Source organism: Oenanthe melanoleuca, chromosome 1A (assembly GCF_029582105.1).
Source record: "Oenanthe melanoleuca isolate GR-GAL-2019-014 chromosome 1A, OMel1.0, whole genome shotgun sequence".
In the NCBI taxonomy this organism is placed as follows: domain Eukaryota; kingdom Metazoa; phylum Chordata; class Aves; order Passeriformes; family Muscicapidae; genus Oenanthe; species Oenanthe melanoleuca.
In genome coordinates this window covers 22,555,918-22,582,978 of record NC_079334.1, presented here as the reverse complement: position 1 = coordinate 22,582,978, position 27,061 = coordinate 22,555,918, and the positions used below count along the sequence as shown (strand labels likewise).

At 50.4% G+C, this 27,061-nt stretch overlaps 1 protein-coding gene across 3 annotated transcripts; it reads right to left on the bottom strand.

The window, feature by feature from the left end:
• Positions 1 to 941: 941 nt before the first annotated feature.
• MGAT3 (beta-1,4-mannosyl-glycoprotein 4-beta-N-acetylglucosaminyltransferase) lies at positions 942 to 24,335 on the bottom strand. Of its 3 annotated transcripts, none has more exons than XM_056516086.1 (2): positions 24,096 to 24,335; positions 942 to 7,511 (listed from the first exon to the last, which is right to left on the bottom strand). In XM_056516086.1, exon 2 carries the CDS (start codon positions 7,508 to 7,510, stop codon positions 6,002 to 6,004), a length of 1,509 nt encoding a protein of 502 aa, XP_056372061.1. In that variant the 5' UTR covers position 7,511; positions 24,096 to 24,335; the 3' UTR covers positions 942 to 6,001. The 3 variants fall into 3 exon arrangements, with proteins under 3 accessions (XP_056372061.1, XP_056372053.1, XP_056372069.1); XM_056516078.1 differs by lacking the exon at positions 24,096 to 24,335 and adding an exon at positions 8,710 to 9,962; XM_056516094.1 differs by lacking the exon at positions 24,096 to 24,335 and adding an exon at positions 8,164 to 8,684.
• Between the last annotated feature and the right edge of the window lie 2,726 nt (positions 24,336 to 27,061).

The following is a 27,061-nucleotide window of genomic DNA, read 5'->3' as shown; positions in this document are numbered from 1 at the left end:
TGCTGGTCATCACTTATTTTTAGATTAATCCCCTGTTCAGGCACAAAAATACAGTGATCACTAAGAATGCTAAAAATTCTAAACAGAAAACCTTAATTGTTAATTTTGAGTGGCAGGTTTCTTTCACGCCCTTTGTTCCAGAGACGGAAGCAGCAGAACTGCATTCAGCAATGCACAACCCTCTAGTTTGATGATACCCTTTCACAAGAGGAAAACTGAAAATGTTAGACTGGTATGGATGAAAGAAAGACAAGGGAATTCACTGGAGCTAATACTTATGAGGAAAATAACCTATGATGCTTACAGTCACTATCTCTAAATGGAATCAGGAATGAACCTGAAGCACAAGACACTTACAAAGGTAAAAAATTAAATAGCTGTGGATGGCACATGAGCTTGCAAAAGGCTCTTGCCAAAAGCACTGCAGAGGCCAGATGGTTAGGAGGATTTAGAGCAGGACAAGGCTTTGATACCAAGTAATGGGAACAGCCAAAACTACAGCAGACAGGTTTAAAAATAAACCACAACAAGGAGGTCATGTTCTTTCATGCTCCGTGCCAAAAATCAGCCACCAAAGAGGCATTTCTGCAGTGGGGAAGTTTAATTTGGGGCTCCAGGATTTCCAGGGCTTTACTTGGGAAAAGGGATGCATCCAAAGGAGCAAAGATGGTGTCAAGGGACCATTTTATGAGATGCTGCTGGTTCCCTCATCCACTAGATCTTCTTGAGAGTCACGTAGCAGCCATCGTTCCCCACTCATGTGCCTTTACATGTTCATACTCACCTACCATGCAGATTAGGTCTGACATTAGCCTACAAAATCAGGGATCAATCTCCCTTCTTGGGAACAGTGTTCTGCCAAGAGAGGAAACTCCCTCATTCCATTTTCCAGCAGCCCCCCCCAAGCCTGGCAATCAGAAATAAAAGCTATCACACACATCTTGGTTTCCTTTCATACTTTGTAAATTTTTTTAAGTTTTTATTATTATCTCCTCCTTTTAAGCATCCCTTTAAGGGTGAAATGAAATCCAACCATTTACAGAGAAAATGATTTCAGAATGTACATTTGATTTATCCTTACAAAAAGTTCATTATTACTTGCTGTTTATAAATTACAGAGTTGAAAGGAGCTTTGCAGATGCTCTTATTTGTTCTTTTCTTTTTAGTTTTTGGCAAGTCCACGCATTCTTTTTCCAAAGCAGGGTGTCCTGGAGCTCCTCCAGGAGCAACACCAGCAGTAGGTCCAGGTGGACCCCAGGCTCAGAAGTGGTGCTGGACCACCTCCAGGATGACACTGCATCATTATCCACACAGGCAGGAAAAAACAGTGGTTTGAATTCCTAGTCTCAGAGTATTTCAGATCCCTTCTTAATCCATTACCTGTAGTGCCCAAAGCTTTAGAATGTCAGTGTATTGCATTAGAAACAGTTCTGGATCTGAGCCCCTCCTGCCACCCCCTTCCCTTCCCCTATCAGCAGTGAGCTTATCCAATGTCTCAAATCAGAAAGGAGGGGTTTAGGGAGAACACAATGATGGAGGGATACAGGATCCATTCTCCCACTCACTTCCCTCCTTTCTCACCAAGGTTAGAGGTCAATGAAGCCAGGATGAGCCATCCCTTCCCTCTTCACCACCAGTGTTCACCACTGGAACCAGGAGTGACCCTGGACCCGTGTCGTCACAGTGCAGAGGCATAGCAGCCACAGAGATTGCCAGCAGGAGCTGGGACACAGCTGGGGACACTGAGGAGGGCAAGAGACACCATCCCACAAGGAAACAACAGGCAGGCAGAGGGGAATGAACACCCATTCTGCTCTCACACTCCCCCTGCATGCCAACTCAGTTTCCTTGTTTACTTGTCACAGAGACACAGAGTAGGTTGGCCTGGGCAGCACAACAGCAAACACCTCAGCAGGACACAGGGATCAGAGAAAGCAACAGCAAGAGTGGGCTTGAGCAAGTCATCTTCCATACCAACCACAGGCACAAAGTCACCATTCTTTTCTGTCATTCTTTTTCTGGGGTGTGGCATTACCCCCAGACGGGCAAATATGTCTAACCTGCCCTAATCTGCTTTAGGCAGCTCACCTGCTGCAGGTCCACCAAAGCCCATGCCCTTCCTTTCACTTGGGGCAAAAGAGGAAGAGGTGTTCTCCAGTCCAAAGCCATGCACAGGCACATCATCTCTTTCTAGGTGGGGAGCACAAAGAAAGACAACAAGAGACAGAAAGAAGTGAAGGCTTGGGTGTGCCATGCACTGTTTCACCTGTTTCCTGGCCCCTCTTTTTACCAACGTGAAGGTAAAAAAGGTTTTGGGAATGAAAAAGCACAAAGCTGAAGAGAGCTGCAGGAAAAGGCTGGTGATGCATTCCCTCCATCCATTGGACAGTTTGGTCCAACAGAGACCACAGGATTCACTGCCCATTGTATGTGGGCTGCAACAACCCACAGACATCAGGCTCTGGTAGTCAGATGCCAGTTCCAGTCCAGTGCCACGACAGGGTTCTTGGTCTTTCCCTTCTCAAACCTCAGAACCTGGTTCAGATCAGGTGAAGGAGCTTCAGTGCTCACCTCAGAGTCCAGCACTGGGAAACAAGGATCTGACACAAACCTGCCTCCTGCTTTGCCTCTCTTACCACATCACACACTTTTGACTTCCCTCTGGTGGCAGCTGCCTGGAGGGGTGGCTGTGCCACCAGGAGCTGGCTGCAGAGGTCCCAGCAGGTAGCACAGGCAAGGCTGAGCAGAGGGTAAGCCACCACCTTGGAAAACCACTGTGTGAAAGCCAGCTTAGTAGTGTCTATTCCCTCTAGGGACAAGAAGGAAGACTTTTAACGACAAGCACTCTAGCTCCCTAAGGATAATAAACACAGGGTTAACCAGACAAATTAGACAGAAACATTGACTGGTTTGGACTTAAATCAAAAAATGTTTAAACAATTCTTGAGAAACTATAAAGAATGCATTTCATCTGTAAAGCCCCTTCCTCCCACTACAACAGAAGTCTGGTTTAAATTTAATTTCCTAAGAATAAGGAAATGAGTAAGTTCAGGAGGCAGGCAGGGCAGGAGTTCTGCAGAAGAGCTCTAGCATTCCTATTCCAGCAACACCCAAGGGAGCAGAAGTGAGAGGCAAATCAGAGGAAGAAGAGGAGAATGGCGGAGAAGAAAAGGCAACAGAGAAGCAGATACTGCAGCTGTAGGCTTATCAAACTCCCAAGAGACAAGGGCTGTACCTCAACACTGAAAATATGACTGTTGTGCACTAAAAATCTCCAAGGATGGCTGTGAATGGGAAGGGCTGATATTGGAGGAGAGGCTGCTCCCACTGTGGGAGATAAGGAAGTGTAGCTCCAGCATCTGTGAACTTCAGCTCATGTGAAATGGGGCTCTGGTGCTGCCAAAGCACCCACACAGAGACTGGCTTGTCTTTCTCCTCTATCTCCAGCAAAGCCTGGCACTGGCCTTGTATTATCATCATCACTGAGCCTAGGCAAAGCCAAAATGTCCAAGAGTGGAGCTCAGGCTTCCTCCTCAGAGTAAAAATGAGAAATGGCTTCTTCATTCTGTACTTTTCTGCTGCTGAATTGTATGAGCTGACACACCTGCTCTCCTCCAGCTGCCCCTGGGGAAAGCATCTTCCTCCTGTGCTGCATCCTCAGTGCTATGGCTTTTATCTCGCTCAGTGCAGGCTCCTGCTTTCTCAGCTGGGACCCCATCTCTCTATAATCCCCCTACACCTAAGACTTCCACACAGTGGCTCAGTACCAGAACCCCACAGCTGTGACAGGAGTTCCCTCTGCTGCATCAGTAAGTCTGGACTTAAAAAAGCCACAACTTCCCTTTGGTGGAAGAGCATTCTGCCAAGCAAAGTTTTTCTCCTCCACCCAGTTCCCAAAGGGGCTTCTCTGCCTTTGGGGAAGACACAACAAAACTGAGAACAGTGATTTTAATTAAACTAAAAATAGTAACAAAAAAGAGGTTCCTTCAGTTCTTCTAAGCAGGCATTATAGCACACAACATGTGGAAGGAGCTAAGGTGAGCTGCATCTCAATTTGATCAGAAAAAGACGTTCATCTTTCTATTCCAGTCTCAGCCTTATTAGGCAAGCGAGTGGTTTTTGTTGACAATTTTCTCTTCTCTAGAGAGGGACTAAGAGGGAAAAAAAGAGAGAGAGACACAGGTAGGAATGAAGCACAAGGGTGGCACACAGGACCATGGAGCCCTGATGGAGTTCAGGGCAATAAAAACCCTTCTGCTTTAGAACAGCTGGCCAGAAGGGCCACACTGCTTTGTGCCAAGGCCTCTCTCTTTATCCTCCTCCATATGACTTCTGCTTGGAACATGAGTCAGTCTTTCCACTGAAGGCTAAGAGAGCAAGTTCATTATGTTTTCACCCTCTGCCCACTGTGACCCAGGCTCTGGGCACCTTGTCAAGCCATCTGCTAAGGAAGGGTGGTGGTAAGGGTGGAGACAAGAATCTGCCTTCTCAGTGAGCTGAACAATACAACAGCAGGCCAGCTCCTCAGCCCATGCCTGAGCAGACACCAGCCCAATCAGCTGCAACTAGCACCCTCCTAAATCCCTTCTCCTCTCCATGGCCTTGTCTGCATGGCCCAGGCTGCAGATGTGGGCTGCACACACTCTGTGCTCCCCTAACAGTCTCTCGGCCCATGGCCTGTTTCTTCAAGAGCTCCCTCACACCCTAACAGCAGACAGATCCCGTGCCCTGATAGGCTTTGTTTGTCTACAACAATTAGAACTTTGCCCTTTCTCTTCTCCCTTTTATTACCCCCTGGTAAGTAAGGAGTAGCAGCACTGTGCTATAGGCACAGTCTGCAGGCAGCCAGAGAGGCATGCAACAGTCCCATGTGTGCAGCACTGCTGTGCAGAGCCAAGCTGTGCCTGCTCTGGTCCTCTCCTCCAAATTGCCCAAGAAGTCATCCATACCAACACTGAGATCAGCTTCTAGATCCCAACATTTTCTGAAAGCACACACAGCCAAACCCCACTATGCCCTCTTCCCTCCCCCAACACTGGTAACAAACACCCAGGTGCACACCAAATCCATGCATGTGGGCACTCATGCACACAGGCAGCCATGCACTTGCAAACATACACTCCCACCATCTGACTGAGTCCCCTGCAGCTTATCCCAGCCCCAACAGAAGCATGTACTGCAGGGAAGATGCTTTGGCTTCTGTAGGACAAGTCCATGCAGTGTTGTGGGGGCAGGGGGGTAAAAATGAGCAGAAAAAAACCTCAAAACCCAGGTTTCTCCTCTACTTCCTATTCTGTCTGCTCCAAGTTTGGTAGAGTACTGGGGCAAGAGCCAGCCCACGCCTGTGCAAGGGCTGCATCTTGAGAAGGACACCTTGGAAGCAAAGGATTTCCCTTCCCCTAAATACCCTTTGAATATAGAGGTATTTAAAAAAAAAAAAAAAAAAAAAAAGCACACTGAGATGCTTTTGCACGTTCACTCATCCAAAAAATGCCAGTGACACACATCTGCACACGCAACCACTCACAAGAGTTTGTGCCTGCTGACTCACACGCTCACTGAATAGCCCAGGCTTGCATCTATGCTTGCTCCAATCCACAAAGGATGAGGGTGGATGGGAACAGCTGCCTTCTCTCCTCACGGGACCCTCTCAGCCTCCCCCAGAGGAAAATCAGCCAGCTGGCTGCAGAGATTCTCTGCAGCCAGCAGGAGAGGTTCAGAAGATGCAAGGTAGTCTTGATGCTACTACAGAACAGGTCCTCAACATCTCTCTTCCTCCTGTCCAGGCCTCCCTTCATGTGACTGAGGAATTTGGGTTCCCAGGCATCACCCTGGGATGAAGGGAAGAATAACAGGAAGCGAGGGAGGGAAGAGGCCCCAGAAAAAACAACACGCCCTGCCCATAAACAAAGGAAACAAAAGAAGAAATGGAACAGATGAAAACACCTGACTCTTTCCCTTTGTTGTGAAGTTCTGATTTCCCACCTGAGCCTCGGTGGCCTCACCCAGCACCCTCCACCTTTCGGTAGGGGTTCTCCAGCAAGTATCGGAACCGCTGGTAGTTCTTGAGCAGGTACTTGGGAGCGTACATCTGCTCCTTGGGGTCAGCAGGGGGATACTCCTGCATAGTACCATCAAACCAGCCACCAGTCCGGATCAGCTCCCGGATATAATTGAGGTCGCGCTTATCCTCGTAGTCACCCCAGCGGGGGAAGTCCCCGTTCTGGGCTGACACCAGTTTGAAGTAGATCCCCTCTGGGGTAAAACACCAGGAGCAGTGCCAGCCAGCAAAGTGGAGGGGGCTGCCCAGCGACCACTGCACCAGGATGTGTCCCGTGCTGTTCTCGTACTGCCGAAACCCCGGCATGGTGTAGTAGTCGCGGCGCCGCAAACGTATCCCGTCGGTAGCGTAGACGGCCTGGAGCATCCCCATGGTGCAGCCCGAGACCACCTCCAAGGTGCCCGGCTGCTTCCAGAAGAAGCCATAGAGCGACTTGCGCATGTGGAAGGCGAAGGGCTCTGTCCAGCCATCGTAGAGCTTGAGGAAGAGCACGCCGTCACGGGCCGGGATCTCATCGGCATCATCGATGATGAAGACGTCGTCCGGGCGCAGGTTGCGGAGGCGGGAGATGCCGTCCCGGGTGAGGAAGGTGCGCAGGTAATCGTCAGCGATCCAGCCGTCCTGGCGGCCGCCGGGGGGGAAGTGGTCCAGGAAAACGTAGAGCACCTTGTGGCGGATGTAGTCGAAGGAGCCGTTGAGCAGCATCTCGCGGAACTTGAGGGGCCGCGGCTCGCCGTAGGCGGTGAAGTTGGACTCGCACACCACGAACGCGTCCACCACGTCTCCCAGCTCGTGGAAGCGGACGTCCAGCAGGTCGAACTCGTGGTTGACGTTGATGGCGTTGATGACGCGCCGGGGGACCTCCCGCGGCACCAGGCGGTCCTTGGTGGGCAGGTTGGAGTACTGCACCACGGTGGGCACCCCGCAGCTGGGGCCGTGCCAGCCCGGCAGGCACACGCACTCCACCCACTTGCGCCGCTTGGCTCCGCCGGCGCTCAGCGGCTTCCGAGCCGGCCGCCCCGAGGCCGCGCCATCCGCCCGCTCCTCCTGCCGGCCTCCCGCCGGCGGCTTCTCCAGCACCTTGGTGCCTGGCTTAAAGCAAACGCCGCCGGCTTTGGTACGGACAAAGTACTCCGTTGAGTCTTCCGGCAGCACGAACTCCACCTTGTGCAGCTCTTCGCTGGCTCTGCTGGGGGACAGGGGCTGGAGCAAGGGGGAGTGGGAGTACAAAGGTGTGCGGAGGAACTCTGCACCCCCCGGCTCAGGGCTGACCTGGGGCGTGACGGGGGCATTGTTCCAGAAGAAGCTGGAGACGAGGTTGGGACTAAGCGAAGCCAGCTCCCTGGGGAAGGTGACATAGGAAAGGGCCTTGAGGAAGTGCAAGAAGGAGATGAGGCAGAGACCAGCCATGCAGAGAGTCAGAAAGAGTTTATGGCGTCTCATCTTCATCCTGTGGAAGAGCCATGAAAAGGAAAGTCACATTCAATGGTTACTGAGGTGCAAAAAGTTTACTGTTAGAAAAACAGGCTGGGGAAGGCAGGAATGCTGGTCCAAATTCAGCACACATCTTTAGAGACTTGACTGCAGGAATTACACCCCCACCCCCTGCCATCTTCAGTGGGCCTTTCACTTCAGATGAACCTCCGCTAGATCAAGTCTCATAAATCCACAAAGACAAGAAAGGCACTGGCAACGGGGTAGAAAGACAGGAAATCCAGAATAACAGGAACTCATGATCTAGTGAACTCACCGCACTTGGCAGATTTGTCCCTGTTCACCAATGGAAATTAAATTAATGTAAACCTCCTCAGAGGTGCATCACTAGAGGGCTTGGGGAAAATGATGAGAGCAGAGAGCAGGAAGGGTGAGAGAGCTGAAACATGGTTGAAACATGACTGGTGCAAGAAAGGCAGTTTTAAAGGACCAAGATCATTAGTCAGACTGCCAAAGGCAGCCTACACTCTTCAGATCTTTACAATGTTTGTTCAACTCACACCCTAAAAAACCACTCTTGTTCTTAGGAAATACTACCCAAGTTCACATGGAGGACAGGAAAACAAGAAATAAAATTAAAGATCCTTTCTTATTTATTCTTCTCCCACCTGTGATTCTCAAGTCCACAGTATCTCCATATGTTGCTGCTTTCTTTTTACTTTCTGTGGACCAGATGCCGAGGTTTTTCTGCATCTGGATCAAGGTGACAGAAATAAATGCCTGGCTGTCTCTGCCGGTAATACTGTGCCATCATGATGGATCCATGTCAGGCCAGGAAGAAGCCAGCAGTGCAGAGCCCTTCCCTCCAAACAACATGAAATATTGCCTTCATCCTCCCCTCCACAACCTCCCCTCCTCCAGCCCAGGCAGGGAACACAGAGCTGCTGTCAGGCAGAGAAGTGATTGAAGACTACAATTCAGAAAAAAAAAAAAAAAAAAAAAAAAAATAAAACCTAATCTCTCACAGTGCTTCACCAAGGAAAAGTAGAAAAGTTCACCATCTGCTGTTTAGGGAAAGGCAAGTTGCGGTGAAAGTGGGCATGGGAGAAAGGTCATCTAAAAGCAGTTTTCAAGGCAGAGGCTGTCCTGGAGCGTGACACCCTTCCAGCAGTGACAGACAAAGAGGCAGAGATCCCCACATATGTGACACATACCACTTCACCCCCTCCACATGCTTCATTCCGGTGGTTCTCTCCCTGGTGCAGTCTCCCTTCCAGGGCCAAAGCTCCTGAGAACACTTATAAAAGTTCCACCTGACACACAACGTACCAGCAACGCCTTCACTGGAGGCAGTCCCTGCTCTGGGGGTCATGGGGGAGCTGCCCCACACCACCAGCCCCACAGGCTGACATGTGGGACCCAAACTGCTCCTGCCACTTCAGAGGGTACGGGGCAAAATACAGCAAAGCGTGTTTACTGATTAACTTGAGGAGAAATTAATATTGAAGTGAAAAGCCATAAAGCATTGAGACAGATGGCAACTGCCCAAAAGAAAACATATCTGGCTTTCCACAGATGGCTTTGACATGGACTTTGGTAGAGGGGCTGTCCACAGTTGCACCTTACAGCTCAGCAACAGCGTTTGTGGACACTTGGTGGTCACATTTTTGGTGGAAGTCACTATCCACTGACACGGTCCCCAGTGCTCATGTGGCAGGGCAAGGAGTCCCAGATTAAGCTCTGACCAAAGGAGTGCAAGCCTGAAGCTGGTGTAAAAGTTACAGCATGGCCAAGGGAGGGGAAAGAAACTGAAAAATAAACAAGGAAAAAGAAGAAAGAGCTTGATTCTATTGGTTAATGTTTAGTAGGGGTTTTGATATACTTTGCCACAACACAAGTCAGCAGCAGGGCAGGGTGCTGGCTCTGGGCACCACTGGGAGACCATCTTGTCAGGCACACAGAAAGGGAGGAAACTGCTTTCCTCAGGGAGCTGCAACACAGCAGACCCTCACCTCCAGAACTCATTCACCCAACCTCACATGCCTGGTCATGGCTCAGCTGATAGGACATCGCCTTTGTAGTGCCCCAGCCATTAAGGGGCTGGATATTTTTCTGTTAAAAACCATAAAAGATCATCCTGGGGCTTGCTGTCAAGCTTTCTTCATGGGGGCAAAACAAGGGGCTGCAGAAAACCCCATAAGCATCTCTTTCTATCCATGACCTTTTTTTCTTAAGGTTCTGAAGGTTCTGTTAATGTCTTGCAGAAGCAGCAAGATCACTTGTAAGGTAGAGGAATATTCAGTGCCTTTTCCTTGCACATCACCAGTTTTCAGTCTGTTTTGAAGTGTGGGGAAGAGAAGAGCACAAGGAAGCCAAAAGCCCACTAAATGAGCAGTGACTGGGTGTCACTAAGAAGTATCCCTCACTGGTAAATGAGTACAGCTTTCTGCAGTCAGGTGTCCTGTGACTTCTCCAAAGCATTACTTCCAGCCATCAGGCTGCTCTCTCAGGCACTGAAACCCAGGCAAGATGAACAGCTGACCTGCTCCAATACAGCAACCCCAGTGCCTGCCAGGTAATGCTGGTTTTGCTCTAGTTCCTATGGGACACACAAATGCAGGGCAGCCAGCTTCCTCTGGGCTGGCTGAAGGAATCACTCAAGGCACATCATCTTCTCAGATGGCTGTGATGCTTTGCATGCCACAGTAAATTCCCAGACAAAAAGCCATAATTCTTGACATTCAACAAACTGCTCTGCCTTCTGAGATGTAGCACACCGTGTCAACATAGCAGGACTCATGGTTTTAGGAGGCAAAGCATATTTCCCTCACTTGGCATTTGCATCCATCAGTATCTGCCAGGCTCAGCATGTGGTTCTGCAGCTCTTCACCCAGGGGCACAAGGAGGTCTGGGCAGGGCTGCCCCGGGCTGGTGTGCACAGCTCTCCCCAGCTGCTGGCCCTGCAGTACCCTCTGCTGTTCCGCTGCTGACACGGCCCAGGAGGCAACTTCCACTGCTCCGCTGCTTTCGCTAGGGAGGGGGAACACAAACCCATTTCCTAACCCCTCCTGGAAGAGGGGAAGCAAAGAAGCAAGGTGTGTCCTTTTCAAAATCTCTTCCCTGGGAACCACCTTCATTCTCACATGCCAGGGATTTTTCTGCCGGGGCGTGGAGAACATTCATGCACCCTTGGGTGAGCCAAGACACGAAATACCATCATGTGTCCCTTCCCATATCCTCTCATCAGCCCTGCAGTGAAACACCTGAGTGGTGGCAGCCAGCTGGAGACAAAGGCCATCAAGGCAGGATTACCCACCCTCCCCATCCAAAACTTTCACATGTGGTGGAAATGAGAAAGGAGATGCCAGTCAGGGAGACATCTCAGTTTGTCACAGAAGAGCCCAGCTGCTCCAACACAAAGCAGCCATCAATGACCAGGAACACAGAAAACAGCAAGAAGAGGTATTTCCCTTCTGACAATTTTGACTGAGGAAGGGGGAAGAAAAAGTTAATTTGATCTCTGGGAGAGTGATCAAGTTGCTGTCAGGTTAAAAACAGCAGCAAGAAAAGCTTTAATGTTCAAGTAGAAGAAAAAGCCTGAAGTAGTATGGACAGTCAGCTCCATTAAGACAAAGCTCTTTGGGGAGCACACAGTTATAAACTGCTTCAGCAACACTCAGTCCTGGAGAGACAAGCCAAAAGCTTCTTTTTGTAAGGGAACCCTTTGATATCTCCTTGCCTGAAGTTCTGTCTCTACTTTGCAGGGGAAGTGCTTTCAGAAAAGGAGGAAAGCTAGAAGTGTTATGCACATGAGTTATCCCCAGGCACCTGTTACAATTTTAGTGACCAGTTGATTTATACCATCCTGAAATAATATACCTATTTCTCAAGAAGCCAGAGAAAGATATGCACCAGTAAGAACTGGTTGCTGGTACAAGCAATTCCATCTTGTTAGACTCCTTAGACCTCTCCCATGGTTACAAGGAAAAAGCAGCTGTGGAGAACAAGTCAGAGCTTCTGGTTTTCCCCTGACACTAAAATGCTCATCTCCTCTGCCTGAAGTTATCCCATAACACCCATGCACTAACATATTTGCAGATCACTTCAACACAAAGCAGCAATTCAAATTAGAATCACTTTCACAAGGCAGATTAAAAACCCAGCATGACTTTCACCCCCCACTCCATGTAGAGGGCCCAACTCTCTCTCTCTGCTCCAGCTAGAGACAAACTAACAAGCTCCACGTTTCTGGAGTACTAGGTCTGCCTGCCATCCCCAAGCACAGGAATCAAGCAGGCATCAGAGCCACAGTACCTCTAAACACTCTAAAAATCTCAAGTTAGTTTTGTCCTGCAAACATCCACAGAAGGAAAACTCATAAAACTTAGTATTTGTCAGCAACTAAAACAAGCTCAGGGACAGCAGGACTGCACTTTCCTTAAAGGCAGGAAAAGAAGATTATCTGGCATTGCAGGAAAATCTGAGAGAAGCAGGATGTACCAGAAGGTAGCTAAGGCTCAGCATCTCTCACGTGAAGGATGCCACAGTGTTTTCAGGGACTGCAAGCTACAAGGACATCAGCAAGAAGCTCTGGCAGTCACAGCACAAGGTGGTTTGAATGTAAACAGGTCCGTATCGGCTTCCCTTCAAGTTTCAAGGACAGAATAAAACATTCTTCAGTGTCCTTCATCAAGAGCTGCTGCCCACAGCACTAATGCAAAACCTCACACTCTGTGTTTCCTTTGCAGCCTCAGGGCAACCCACCACAAGGTGCCACTGACTTGGTGCCAGCCCAAACAGCTGGATTGAGACATCCAGAACAGCCACTCTTCAATCAAGGTCAGGCTGAGGCAGAGCAAGGCTCTGCCCTAAGCACCTCCCCTCCATTTCTGCAGGCAGGTAAGAAAAGTGACCACTCAATGTGCCACCATAACTTCCATTTGCCTCCCAGAGCTGCCATCCATGCACCAACAATAGGTCTTGTCAAGTCAGAAAGAAAACCAGATTGAGGGGAAAAAAAAAAAAAAGATAGCTAAAGGGTGAATCTACACAAAAGTAAGGTTTGAGGTCAGCCAGGGAAGGGGGACAGCACAGCAAGAAAGGCATTGCCTTCCCCTTCCCAGGGATGTACATGTCAACCACAAGCCTCCAGATTGTGTGCAAGACCTTGCTAAGTGTGAAAAACACGGTTCACTGTTTTGGGAGAATTAACAGGTTTAATAAAAAAGACAATAGGAGACATACATAAAGCAAAGGGTTAAAGCCAGGTGCTTGGCATGCTGCTGAGAGCACATTGCTGCTTTGGGAACACTTCTTTAAATACGTTTTACAATTTATTTATTTGTTACATATTTATAGACTTTTATGCAAAGTTAACTGGTTTTGGGAACTGTTTAGCATGGCCACTTTTTGGGTCTGCTTTTTTAGAGCATGTGTGTTTTTTGGCTTGTGGTTTTATTTTTTTCTTTTTTTTTTTTTTAAATTTGGGCAGTGGTTTAGCTGGTGAGTATTGATAATTGTTTTGCCAGCTGCAGGGGTTTCTATTACATGTTTACAGGCTATTATTTTTGACTAAGTGGGTAGTTCAAGCATACTATTTCTAAAAACTTATGCCTAACTTTTACTATTAACTAAGACTATATCCATATAGAATGCTATTTTAACATTATACATATAGCATTGATCCCAACACTTGTGAAGAGCCGACAACATGTTATGCATTCATAACACTAAGTCTCAACAGACATGCAGCATCTACAATAAAAAAACCCAAACCAAGTATCTTTTATAAATTCCTCTAGGAGACCCAAGTTCTCCACACCAGTAGCTACTATCTGCTGCACACAGAAACTAAGATGGATGAAACACAAAGCCTCCAGCCTTCTAAGTGCTACGGCTGCTCACCTCTTCACCTCTGCAAGCACAGCATCTCCAGAACCCACACTTCCCATGGACTTTCATTGCTTCAACTGTTCTCTCAAGCATCTTGTCCTGCCCTTCAGTGGACTAAGCCTTGGTTACTTTAGATGCTGCACCTCCAGTCACAGCAAGACAGCTGCATACTGTGGGACAAAGCAGCTCTTAACCCTCCATACAGAACACATGGGACCTGGAGATAAAGTGGTCTTTGCTGACAGGATTTTGTCTCAAGACTGATCTTCCAGAAGCCAGCAGAGCAGACCAACATCTCAACACCTTCAGAGTCCATGATAAAACCCTCCACTCAAACAGACTGTTCTTACTGTAGCTACCATATTATTAATAACAGCATAATTATATAATTCTCCAACCCTCAGTTTAAAAGAAGATCTCAGAAAAGACTAGAAAACTCTAGTGGAATCCAGTAAAGACCTACAAGATACCAATTTAATTTTATCCAAGAAGTACTTGGACGTCACAAGGGTGCACTACTGCATGCTAAAGGAAACTAAGCTGGATTTCAAACTCCACCGAAATCTATCAAATATTCTTCTCAGTATCCTTCAGATATGCTGGGCTCCCTTGTAGCTAATCTTCTCTCTCCAGCTAAATCCAGTCTCACCACAGGAATTTCCACTGCTTCAGAGATGCTTCTGCACACTCTAATCCTTCAGAGGCTCTCAGAAGCTGCACCTTTGATTTCTCAGCATCACTAGTCTGAGCAGCACCTCTCTCCCTCACTTATGCCTGATGTCCTGGAAGGACTCTTCCTCACCCCTGCTTACTGCCTCCCCAAAACATCTGGTTCCATGAAGCCTGCTGTGATGGCCCTGGAGATTGCATCAGCACTTGGCTCCAAGGTTGTGCCTCTCTGCACATCAGAGGGTGAGTGAGGCACTGCTCACTGCACTCACCCAGGATATGAGAAAAACACAGGACTGCTCCAGCTGCACAGCAGTCTCTGCGGAACAGTGGTTAGGTCTCCTGGTATCTTACAGGGAAGGAATACTCCATCATGAGGAACAGGAAAGGGAAAAGGGACAACATTACTCAAAAAAACCGACTTATGTCTTCAGACAGACCATGGGGTAATCAAACAAGTATGCAAGATCTCCCTGCTGGTTTTGTGCCCTGCAAAGAGGGACAGGTCAAAACCAAATCATGCTTTCAGAGACTTCAAGTGAGGCATGACAACACAGGCTGTTGTGTCAGAGGTTCTCCCCCCTCACTCACCACCATCACAGCTTACCCATCCCTCAGTTGTCAGTTGTATGACTTCAAGTTGTCAATCACATGAAAGTCTGCTTTTACAGCCATATCAGCAGCAGATCTAACTGGGTTAAAAATAAACTCGAAGAAAACGCCTAGGCATGGGAACAAGCAGCTGACCAGCAGAAACTTTCTAAATTATTTTACCAGCTCACTTCTGATCAAAACACGTAGATGTAGATACATCCTCAGATAGTCAAAATTATAAAACTGTAGGCGCTGTTCAACTAACCAAATCTCCAACAATTCAACCACCATGAGCTCGCTAATTCTTCCCAGCAGCATCAGAGAAGGAGCACATCTCAAGGAGGGAACTGGAAGAGCCAGCAGCAGCAGATGCAGATCCTGGCAGGCACTCCATGAGGGCCAAGCAAGTGGAGTACAACCACAAATCCTGAGAACAGCTCCAAGATGAACAGCCCAGGCTCTCCCCAGAGCTGTGGGTGAAGGCACGTGGCAGACACGCCGGATCAGGCACACAAACCCTGGGCAAAGGGAAGCAGGGACTGAGTCACAGCCCAGCAGCAGGGAGATGCAGGTTGAACAGCCCGGAGGAAGGTGAAGTGTGTGCCCTGTGGGCCCAGAGCAAGGCAATTAAAAGAGGAAAGAGGCAAGAAACACTCGATGCCATGGTGATGGGTGAAGTGCACAGACCCACGCAGGCAGGAGAAACCACATTAACTCCAGCTATTTTTGAAGCGGGTGGCAGTTGTTTGTGCATCCCCAGGATAAAGGCTCTCCAAGATGGATCGAGGAGGGGAATAATTAAACCCCAGGAAGACAATAAATAAGAGAGGCCATGGAATAGCAGCAAGATCCCAGTGACCAGGAGAAGAGCTAGCCCTCCATCCCCACCCTCTCTCCTCCCCCATCCATCACCAAGGACTTCGGGTTTGGCAGTGCGCTCATTTTCCCACAGTAGCCGATCTATTACTGTTTGGAAGAGCCTCTTCCTTCCCCTCCTCCCCTCCTTTTCAGGCCACAGGGGTCCTGCTTGGCAGCCCCCGGATCCCCCTCTACTCTGAATGTCTGGTGACCAGCCAATCCCACGCACAGAGCATTAACCCCTCTCCGCCAGGAATAGCCGGAGAAATCCGACTCCATGCTGAGAGGTTTCTCCAGGGTGTTTCTCCCTCCTCCTCTCCTCCCCTTCCCCAACCCCCGCTGCTCATTCTCTCGCCTTTCCTTTCATTTCTCAAAAACTAACTCCAGCCCAGGGAGTGTCACATCTTCCCGAGAGTGTTACACAAGCCCATGGGAATTTTTCTTGGACCACGAACAGACCCTTATTTATTTGTCTCTTCTGCCTTTGTTCTTCATTTCCTCTTTCAAGACTTAGGCAAGACCTCGACACGGCGCTGCCTGGATCCCCCGCTGCCGCTTCACTTTGTTATTATTTTGGGAAAGAAAGTGCTGATAGGCAGAGAGCTCTTCAATGCCTTGCCCCAAGGCAGGAATAAGTCAGCCCAGACTCCCACCTCTGGGGTGGACAAAGGGCGTGGGCTCAGGGGCTCTGGCTTGCAGAGACAGCCCCTGCTCATGTTATCCTGACTGCAGCTCGGCAGCCCCTCAGATTAAATCACAAATCAATCCTGCAGCCATGGCTCTGCCGATAACAGGCATATGGCACCACCAAGAGGGGCAGGTTCCCAGAATGAAATCAAAAGCCTCCTAATGCACTTAGCTCAGGGTCACATAAATCTCCCTTCTGCCTCCCACAGACAACTGGATCTTGTTTACAGGCATTGCAGCAGGCCTGGGTCTCAACAATATGTTTACTACTTCTGCACAAGCAGTCCCTTTCACTAAGCAAAGCAGTACCCTGATCTCTCCAGATTAATCCAAGCAGAAAGAACTGGGAGCAGGTCAGTGGGGAAAGGAGGAGAAAGTTTGTCTTCATCAGCAAAATCAAATGCCATCCTGGACATCACATGGATTTGGGGATTACCTGTATTCACATTCTTCCTTTAGGTTGCCTTATTTCTTGAGAAGGATGAGGAGGAATTTTGTGTTTAGCCAGATGGTGATGCCCCTGACAAGAGGTAAAACCATTTGATGGAAGAATGGGGTTTTTTTCAGGCTGATGAGACCAGGAACAAGGCCAGGGCAAGGTGGGACAGCACAGCTTGTCCAGAGAACATACAGTGATGACCTGTCCAACTTTGCCCCAAACACAAAAGCCACAAGTGGATACTATGCAAATAAAAACAGGGAAGCTGAGCATTTCTGCTCAACTGTACAACAGACAGAGCAGTTTACTACCACAATCACTTGATTACAGGCCAAGTTTCTTTCCCCACCCTCAGCTCTTTTCCTCCCCTTTCAGGTCTTCAGTAACACAAACATTTATACTGAACTGTGTTTCTGAGAAGTCAGCTGCCACGGACAGGTCAAAAAGGAAGGAAAGGAGAAAGACAGAACTTATGTGTAAGCACATTATGAAAATGGAAGAAGGACGTGTAGGAGGGGAGCTGTGGTCAGGTTGAAGTCAGGAGGACAAGCAGGGCAGAAGCAGGACAGCCCACACCTGTGTGGTCCAGCAACCTGCCACAGTGAGGCACAGGCACAAAGGGCTACCCAGCTCATCTGCATGATGTTCCACTGCTGCAAGAGCCTGCAAAGAACTGCCCCAGTCTGCCTCTGCCCTCAGTTGGTTTCTCTTCAGGGTTTAATCACTGAAGTGATGGGAATTTCAGCTGCATGGTTCACTACCCAACCACCTGATCTACCCAGTGCTCAGGTCTTGATGATCTTGTGTAAAGTCCAATGGACCATGTCATGACAAATCTAAAAAACACTTTGGCAAGACAAGATGGGCCTTTGAAGGAAGAAAAATGCTTTCAAGCATCTAAATATTTTAGAGATCAGTCCAGAAGATCCCTGTCCCCAGTCCACAACGCAGCACTGTAATTGAGTGAGGGACCAAATCCCCACAGCAGATTCATTGTCTGCAGCTTGTCACAGTCTCTTTACTCAAAGACAACGTTCTGAACTCGGGAACCTCTCGCACAGTCCCAAGCCACAGAGATGCTCAGCAGTATCACACATCTGAGCGATGCAGAAACCAGAACCACATTTTCAGGGCAGTTCAGCTGCACAGGCAAACAAACACAGGCAGAAAGGAAGCCCACAGCACTTCCTCATCACTAAAGTGATAGACTCTGGATGCCTGACAAACTCCCCTTCCCTCCCCCAGCAGTGCTCACGGGAAGCGAGAAGACTCTGTTCCAGAGCACAACTGCACTATAAATAATTTAAGAGACTGCTAAATTATGCAAAAGCAATCCCATCGTCCCCCCTGGCCAAGCTGAATGCAGGTGTGGTCAACCCTTCCTCCAGAAGTTGCTGTAGGTGGGGATTCTGAGGCCACAGAGGCTTTGTGCCAGCAGCACATATCTGAGAGCACACTGGCCACTTGCTCACAGCATGAGAGGAGGTATTTGGGGACACAGGGCTGATGGGGAGACAGCAGCTCCTTTAACCCACCTCTTCTCCAGAGACCTTGCATGGCCCCAGGAGCAAGTGTGGAAAATCGTGTCCCCTTGGAGCAAGGCTGCCCAGTAGGTCTGGCCTCCATGGATCGGATTGGCTGGGAAAAGCTGCAGCTGGACAGCACTGGCACAGCGAGGCAGGCAAGGAAGGACTGCTGGGGCAGGTGGGAAGGAAAAAAGGGAACAAAACACCTCTGGAGTGGTAAAGAAAGAAGAGTTTTGCTAACACAAATAACATACAGGGAAGGCTGAGCTGAAAGCAGAGAGAAACACGGTCAGTTCTGCTGCCCCAGTCTTCTGCCTTCGGGAGATCCCGCTTCCCTGAATTTCCCTTGGAAATGGGGTCACTAAGCAGCAGAGTGCAGCTCATGCTGATCACTCCAGGGCACTGCTCTCCTCATTTACCCTGCCCTTTGCTCTGCCTCAGAGCCAGCCCTCATGCTGCAAGCTCCACAAAAACACAACTTCTCACACACAGTGAGCACCACGCACTCTCAGCCCCTACAGCCAAATCCTTCTTCCAAACCCCTACCTTTCCTAGCTGCTGCAGCCTCCAGGATCTGTCTGTGCTCAGCCTGCACTGGCCTCCATCCTGCTCCTTTTCCCTGCTGCCCAGCTAGATCTATCTGTTAGACAAAGAAAGAACTGAAAGCACTGCCATAGCCCTTTCTCAGCCTCAGCACAACCAGCTTAAAATCTCAGGGCTTTAGTTTACCTTCCACTTCTTAAAGGGCTCAGCATATAGGAGAGAGGCTCCCTTTCACGCTCTGCCACACTGTCTCCCTGGCTTTCTGTTCAGTTCTGTATCTGCACACCAGGACAGGAATACCTGTGCTCAGATCACAGCTGTGAGCCACTATGCAGCAGGGCTGGTTTGCATCAGTCTCTCAGGTGTGCTCCAAACCTGCTTGCTGCAGCTTTGCCATCATGCAAGAGACATGCAGCAATACCCCAAGATAAAAATTACCCCAAAGCCTTGAAGAGAGCATGGAGTTTGAGTCTTCCCACTAACCCCAGCCCAACCTGCAGAGATCTGCACACCGAGGGGAAAATGACACTTTGAGGGAAAAGCAGCAGGGAGCTGGGATTATAGATTATAGATCAAGAAGGAGGAGATGATATCCTAGGTGAAAAGGGCTGCAGAACCCAACCAGTGACTAGAAAATTATCAATAACCCCTGGCTTGGCACCCACAGCCAGCTGTTCTCCAGGATTTCCGAGACAGCCAGCAGCAAAGAAAGGACAGGAAGGGTGGCACTTTGCTGCTCTCCTGACAAGCCCCTGCGTTTGCCACTGGGCACAGCACAGCCTTGCTCCGTGCCTCAGTTTCCCTGTGAGGGACTTTTCTGCTCTGGGTAAGGGCTTACCTAATTAAAATAACCTGAATAGGTTGCTTCAAGGTCCTTGGAGAGAAATTCTGTCAAAATGCAAGACAGAGATGATCCTCAGAAAGATGAGAAGCCCACTCTGCTTTTCTCTCTTCCAGCTAGCCACATCCACCTCTTCTCACCTCTCCTCTTGCTTGCAATTTGTGCATTACAGACTGGAAAAGACTTCTGGCAATGCTCAGTGTGGTCATACCCCACAGCCACGGCTGATGTTTTGGAAAAAGCCTATTTAGACAAAGACCTGAGCATTCCCCTAGGTGGGGAAACAAGGAACCTTAGATGAGGTCATCAAGCTGCCTATTCAGCTCAGGGGGTTATCTTGGTACAAAAGGTCAAGGCCCCAACAGCGAGCAGCTCACATAACTTTTGCTGTCCTAAAGCAGAAAATAATCACTTCCAAAATCACAACTCTATAACAAGCCCTTGCTGTTTGTAAGGCAGCCGGCTCCCTTCACACTGCTTCTTCTCCCAGAAAAAAAAAAAAAAAGGAAACCTCAAAGTGCAGTGCTGAACTCCCTTTCAACTATCAGCTCTGCTGAGCAAGTTTCTCAGCACAAAAATACTCCCATCTTGCTACAGGTATTCAGAGGTCTGAAGAGCAGGAGGTACCTGTTGCACTTCAGGAAGAGCTTTGGGAAGTAAAGGGTCTGCATGCCAAGGAACACAAAGAAGTCTGAAAAAAAAGGCAAAGAAATCATGTTTCTGCCTTCCTCAGATATGCAGCCGGAGTTTATTCCACAGGGATACAGGCATAGAGTGCTTTTGTAAATCCTACACCACTGCTCCAGCACACAGCTTTTCTTTCACCTTCCCCTGGAGAAGGGGGAGCTCACCAGCTCTGTGACAGCACCTCTTGCCCCGGTCCCTGGTCAAGCAGCTGGTCCTGGCACCCCACCCAGCATTGCTGCAGAGGTACAGCCCAGTCCTTGCAAGACACTAATGCTATCAAAGCACCCCAAAGCTGCCCACAGTGCCAGGCTTGGCCCCTCCATGCAGCTCTGTCATGGCTCCTCAAGGCCAGCCTGCTTCACTGACTCAACAGCACAGTCCACATGTGCACTGCAGGTATGTCACCACCTTTCCAGGAACATCCAGGATGGGGAACAGCAGCATTCCTAAGACACTCCCCACAACCCCCTAGATTGCACTGCACCCATGCCTACCCTCCTCAAATTTCAGATCCCACTGAAATGTTTCATTGTAGTGTCCTGATGGCATTTTGTGCTAGTGAAGTACAGCCTGACCTTTTGTGCAGGACTGATGGGTGACAGTGGCAGAAAACACGTGGGCACAACTGCTCACACTTCTCTGCTTCTGCAGTCAGAGCTGGTAACATGAACCAGCCCTTTGAGGTGCCTCCAGTGACCCAAAGTCATGAAGGCATCTCTTGTGCCAGTCAGCATGCCCTCCACTCTCTGCCAGAGTTACTGACAGCTGTACCAGCCTTCGTTAGCACCACCTCCTCCAGCTACATCCCACTGATTGGGCCACAGATTCCAACAATGTACAAAGGGCTCATTTTAGAGCAACTAACCCCACCTAGAACCTAATCAGCCGTTAGGAATGAATGCTGGCCCAGCTTGTCCCATCTATCCATCACCAAACTCTCCCACTTCCTTCCTCCACCTTTATGATCCAGCACAGAGGCTGGGAGGTGTAGGGGTGTCAATTTGTGATAGCAGGTGCACCTTAAAGATGCTGTTCTCAAGAGAGGAGGGAGCTCAGACACAGCAAGCTGAAAATTCAGCTATAAACCCTTCCACGAGACAGTTTATCACTGCTTGCTTATCACCGCAGGTCAAAGCAAGGGAGGGACAGAGAGAAACTTGTCTATCCTCAGGTGCCCTTCACCTACTGAACACGAATGTGCTCTGCCCTGAACAATTGCCATACCCATGACTGCTTACATTTATTACATTTACACATTCCACATTTATTGCAGCCATAAACTCAGCAGAAGTGCCTGTGTTCCATGGTAAGTGCATCCAGCCTGTGCAATGCCTGTGCATTGCCACACACACCCAGCAAACAGCCACCCACGTTTGTCACACAACACAGGCATCCCTTAGAGGCATGCAGTAAGCATGTCACACCAATCTGGCAGGCCCCAGTGTCACACTGCACTTAGCCAGTTGTGTGTGGGAGAAGGAGGAGAAAGGTAAACACAAGGCACATGGGAGGCTCACAAGTACACAAACCCCACAGGTACGCTCCTCAGGTAAACACACCGAGTGTGTCTGTGCCTCCCATGTGCCTGGCCAAGGTTCAATGGGCTCTGTGCTCACTATGTAGCCTCCAGACCCCCTATCCCTGTCTCATGGTGGGCACAAATGCTCCAGGTAAGTTCATTGCTGTGAGCATCCACTGAAGCTAACATTCCTGCAAGTACATATTTTCCACCCGTTCTTCTTGACCTCCTTGCTAAGGCAACCCCTGTGTGCCACAAAGGCAACTTTTTTTTCAGTCCTACCAGTATTTTCAGGGAGGGAGGAAAGCAGGCAGGCAACTCAGTCACCAAAACCACTCCAGAAACAGAGTGTGGAGCGCACCTCCAATGGAGGTGAGCCATGGCAGCACCCAGGAACAAAAGTGTACTAGCCAAAAGGCAGCAGCCAGGCCACCAAATTAGCAAGAAAACACACCTGCAGCTAGCCAGGATCCATCCCCTCTCCTAAGGATATAATTGCCATATTCAGGGCATTAATAAACAAGCTATGCAGGTATAAATGAGTCCTCGAAGGGAGGAATGCTATACCTTGCAGTGGATTTCTTACCCCTACTGCAAAATCACCTGAGGCTGTAGAGGAGCTATAAATCTTTGAGAGACTTTTACAACATGCAGCAGAAGAGCCACAGCTTCACTCCTCTCCTGCAGTTTGCAATGGTTTTCATTTAGTGTTTGTTTTATAGTGCTACAGGGAGGATGGAGACTCCCTCCCCAGGAAAGGCTCAAAGGACTGCTCTTCTCCCACTCTAGCTTGGAGGACATGATCCCAGTTCTACAGCAAGGGCAGAAACAAGCACAGGTGCTAGAGTTGTGTTTAGGGGGGCTTTAGAAACTGGAGGTTTCTAAGGGGACACCCATAGTCCTTCCTCCCCCCAGAGATGTCTCTCCATTGTCTGAGGGTCAAGCAACAAATGATAGATCCTGCTTGATTTCTGCCCTTCTCTGAGAAGTTGGCAGCAGCCAGGCTACAGCAACAGGAATCTGCAAGTGCTTCCTAAATCACAGGTGCCAGCTGGACTTAAACACCACTGCTGCAACTGGGACCCACAGAGCACAAGAGACACCCTCTGGGGAAGGAGCTTGAAAAGTTCCTGCTGACTCAGATCCTGCCATGGCAAGGGACACAAGGGCAAGACTACGCAGGAATTTGAAATTCAGTTTGCACAGGCTTGGGGGTTCCTGGTGACTCAAGTAATATTTGTTAGTAGAGGTGCCACCGAATGTTTTCACAGGCTTGAACTTCCCACTCGAGAGATTTGGAATTAACTGGAGTGTTGTTCTATAGGAGGAGAAGTGCTCAGCACACACGCTATGTTCTGGAGACAGGGCATGCACGCCCCTGACCCAAGGTCTGCCCTAGGGTATCAAAGGAGAAATGCAAGACCCCAGCATAATATCTGGGAAATAGGCAGGGTTCCCGTGCGACCTGAGGAAACGCAGCGTGTGGAAATCCCCGAAGGAAAAGCAGGAGCTCTCCATCCCGCGCCACGCTCCCTCCCTCGCTGAGCTGCCTGAGGAAGGCTGGAGCTGCAGCAGATGCCGTGCTCCCCATCAACCTGAGATCGCCCAGGGAGCGAAACTCTCCCAAGGACCGGGGTACCCCAGCCTGTGTCACCCCGGCAGGACACGCAGCTATCCCACAAACAGCCCGAGAACCCCGCAGGAGCGGGGACAGCGCGGGTGCCAGCGCCAGCCCCGACCGGGGGAGCTGCGGCCGCCCGACATGGAGACCGAGCAGGGCAGAGGGGACGCTCGCCGGTACACATTTATTTGTATGGATGTTTTCCCTCCCACGCACGCACTCCTGTTACTCCTTCTCGCTTGCTGCAGGCTTGGCACGCATCCCCAGCCCGTGCCCTCCCGCAAGCCGAGCCCGGGCAGCAGATGGGCCTTCCCTCGCTGCAGTGCCCCGGCCGCAGGGAGGGTGCTCCATCCCCGGCGAGCCCTCCGCTGCGGGCAGGGGGCTGGCAGCATCACCGCCCTCCTCCCCACAGCCGATGCTCCCTAGCAGGGGATGCCGGGATTATGGGGGGGGGAGTGGGGAGGATGGGGGGGAAGAGAGAATAAAAAAAAAAATAGCACTAATATAAATAAATAAGGAGCGCGAAGGTGGGGGCTCGGTGGGGGAAGCCTCTCCGGCAGCGCTCGCATGACGCCGCACCCCCGGGCCGAGGCACAACTTGCAGGTGGCGACAGCGGCGGGGGGGGGACGGAGCGATGGGGGGACGGAGCGATGGGGTCCCGCCGCCGCTGCCCAGCCCCAGGCGCGCTGTGCCCGCAGCCCGGCCCCGCTCTCGCTCACTCACCCCCGGCCGGCGCGCTGTCGGTGCCCGCCGGGCCCCCGGCGGGGCGAGGCTGCCGCTCGCCCCCAGCCCGCCCGCCGCCCCCCGGCATGGCTCGGCGCCGGCCGCGGCGAGGCGAGAGGCGAGCCCGGAGCCCGCAGCCCCCCGCCGCCTTCCTCCGCCTTCCTTCTCCTCGGCCCGGCACCTCCTCCCGGCCGCGGGAAAGGATGCGCTGCTGCGCTGCGGAGCCGCGGCGAGCCGAGCCGCGCCGGCAGCGGCGGGCAGGGCTGCAGCAGCCCCTTTTGTGCCGCCCTCCCCGCCTGTCTCCTCCCCCGGCGCGCCCGCCCGCCCCCCCGGGCCGCCGCCGCGGGCCGCCCGGCCCCCGGGGCTCGGCCCGGCCGCCCCCCGCACAAAGGGCCGGCGAGGGGCTGCGGTGGCGAGCGCCGGGCCGGGCGGTGCCCCGGGGATGCTGCGGGGCCGAGGCAGGGCAGAGCCGCCTCCCCAGCATCGCTCCCGCGCCCCGGGGGGCGAGCGGGGCGGGAGCGCTCGGCGGGAGGGAGGCGAGGCGGGCTGGGGTGCGGGAGCTGCCTCGCCCAAAGACATCGGGAAGTTTTGCTGCGGTGCCAGAAACAGAACCTGCGTCTGCTGACTCCCGGCCGTGCACCCTAACCACAAAAGCTACCTTTTCTCAATTCAACTTTTCCCTGCCTTCTTCCACGCCGGGCCCATCTTTGGGAAGGAGAACAAAGCCAAGCCAAGCCGTAACACCAGCACCCCCTCTCCCCTGGCTGAACGGCACCGCTACAAACCTGCCGAAATACAGCCATGGGACCTCACCCCTCGCAGCCAAGAGCGAGCGAAAGGTCAAAGGAAGCAGAGTTAGAGTACACCCTTCCTCGACATTTCACGGGAATTTGGAAAAGCAAAGCATTACAAAAAAAGCCTCGGTGCCAACGCCTTTGCAGCTTGCCATTTATCATGTGGGCACACCGGGCAAAGGCGAAAAGTGGCTCTGTCAAATTTTCGCTGCCTCTTCCGAGCACTTGTGGCATCCCAACGGGGACACACGAGAGTCAGTCCTGCCCTCTGATCTGCTGCCTGGCCACCGCCAGAGAGGGTTTCCATGGGTAAGGGTCGCCCTAATTTAGAGTTTTAAGGCCAAGATGGAGAACGTGTCGGAGCTCAGGCAAGGAGACGGTGTAATTGAAGGGGAATTTTCCCCGATGCAAACTCAGCTAGAAGGATGAGTAAAGACAGCCAGAGGTCAGCTGGATTCAGAAGTGCCTCTAGAGTATTGTAGAAGTATTGAGGGAAAGGAATGAGGACATAGGAGGAAGACAACGATACAGCAAGGGAAGTTCTCACGACATGAGGGAGGTCATTTTGTGGCAGACACAATACCACACCAGCACAAGTCCTTGAGGACAGTGAAAGGCTCCACCCCGATGTCAGCAATATCATATTGGTGGGAGCACACTGGGAGGACAACAACATCCCCATCTCTGTGAGTCTGGGATGAAGTTCCTCTCTGACAAGACTGTGCTCATCAAGACAGTCATGGGTCCCTGGCAGAGAACTGGACTTGAAGGGAGTCCCCAGCTCCTACATCCCTAGGAAGAATTTGACAGCTATGAATCAACTTGCATTGAGTCCATGACTGCTTTCTGCTTTTGGTTTGGTTTTTTCATTTGAGATGGCTGGCAAGTGACAGCACTAGCCTTGCATGTGTGGGTGATTTCAGCTCTGGGAGTATAAATCCTATTAGGGATGGCCAGCCATCACCAGTTCATTTCCCCCAGCCAGCAAACACCCATCACAGAAGGGATGGTTGGTATTAATGGGAAGAAAACATCGCTATTTCAGACCTCCTTTGCTCATAAAACATTATCCTTTTGCTTCAAATATTACCCCTGGGGTGATGTAAAGACAGCTAACACTTTCCCATGTTAATGTGATAAAACTGAAGGCTTACGGGCTCACCCAGAGATTGCAAATGTTCAAGAGCATCAGACCACAAACCTGGAGGTAGAATAACATTCTGAGCACAGAGAGGCATCTGCAATACCACAGCTCCTCAGTCTTGTGACAGTGTTTGCCACTCTCTCCTAACAAGGGAGACAGGCTCCTGCAGCCTCCCCGAGGTGTCTGCCCCTCAACGTGCAGGGGAATGTGGGGTTTTAGCTTCGCCTCTGAATCTTTGTGTGAGGAAAGACAAGATTCTGCACTTCTTTCCTGTGCTAACCCCAGGGCAGAATGATGCAGAAGGCTGTTGTTTCTGCATGTGCTCATACACTGCCAGATGCAACAGCATGCTGGTATCTCCTTCACACCAGTGCAACTGCATCTGTACCTCCTCTAAAGCGGGACCTGCTTTCCAAAGCCGTGTGGTTCTGGGTTTGTGGGTCCAGACACAGAAGTTGGGGGTTTTATGTATTTTTACTAATGGTATTATGTGCTTTGATGGCACCAGAATGAGGCTGTAGTTCTTCGATGTAGTATCCAAGAACCTTGTGATTTCTCATTTACTCAGTTATCATCCCTTCTCCTAAAGATAAAACCCCAAGCCTTTGCCACTGTTTTACATAAAAGAAACAGAGGATTAGAAAAGTTATGTGATTTGCTGGAGGCCAAACAGAGAGGTTGTGGTAGGGTAGAAAATTGACTGTGGATCTTGAATTAGCACCGTAACCATTGCTGTCTGAGAAGTGTTTTCTCTCTGTTTTGCCTGCTTTGGTTTGAGGCATGCTGGACAAGCTCCCTTGGGATAAGGAGTCATTTTTAGCCCAATTCCTTACTGAAATGAAGCTCTCACAATCACGTTGTCTATCTGCCTGTCTATCAGCCACCCACAATATGGTTTGAATCCACTGGCCAATTTCAACCCAACCCAGCAGCAAGGAAGGGATTTGACAGCAAAACAATTCAGATGAGCTCCATGATGAGGGGAGGGAAGAGAGGAAGAAAGAGAATGCTCCTGTGTGCCTGTGGGC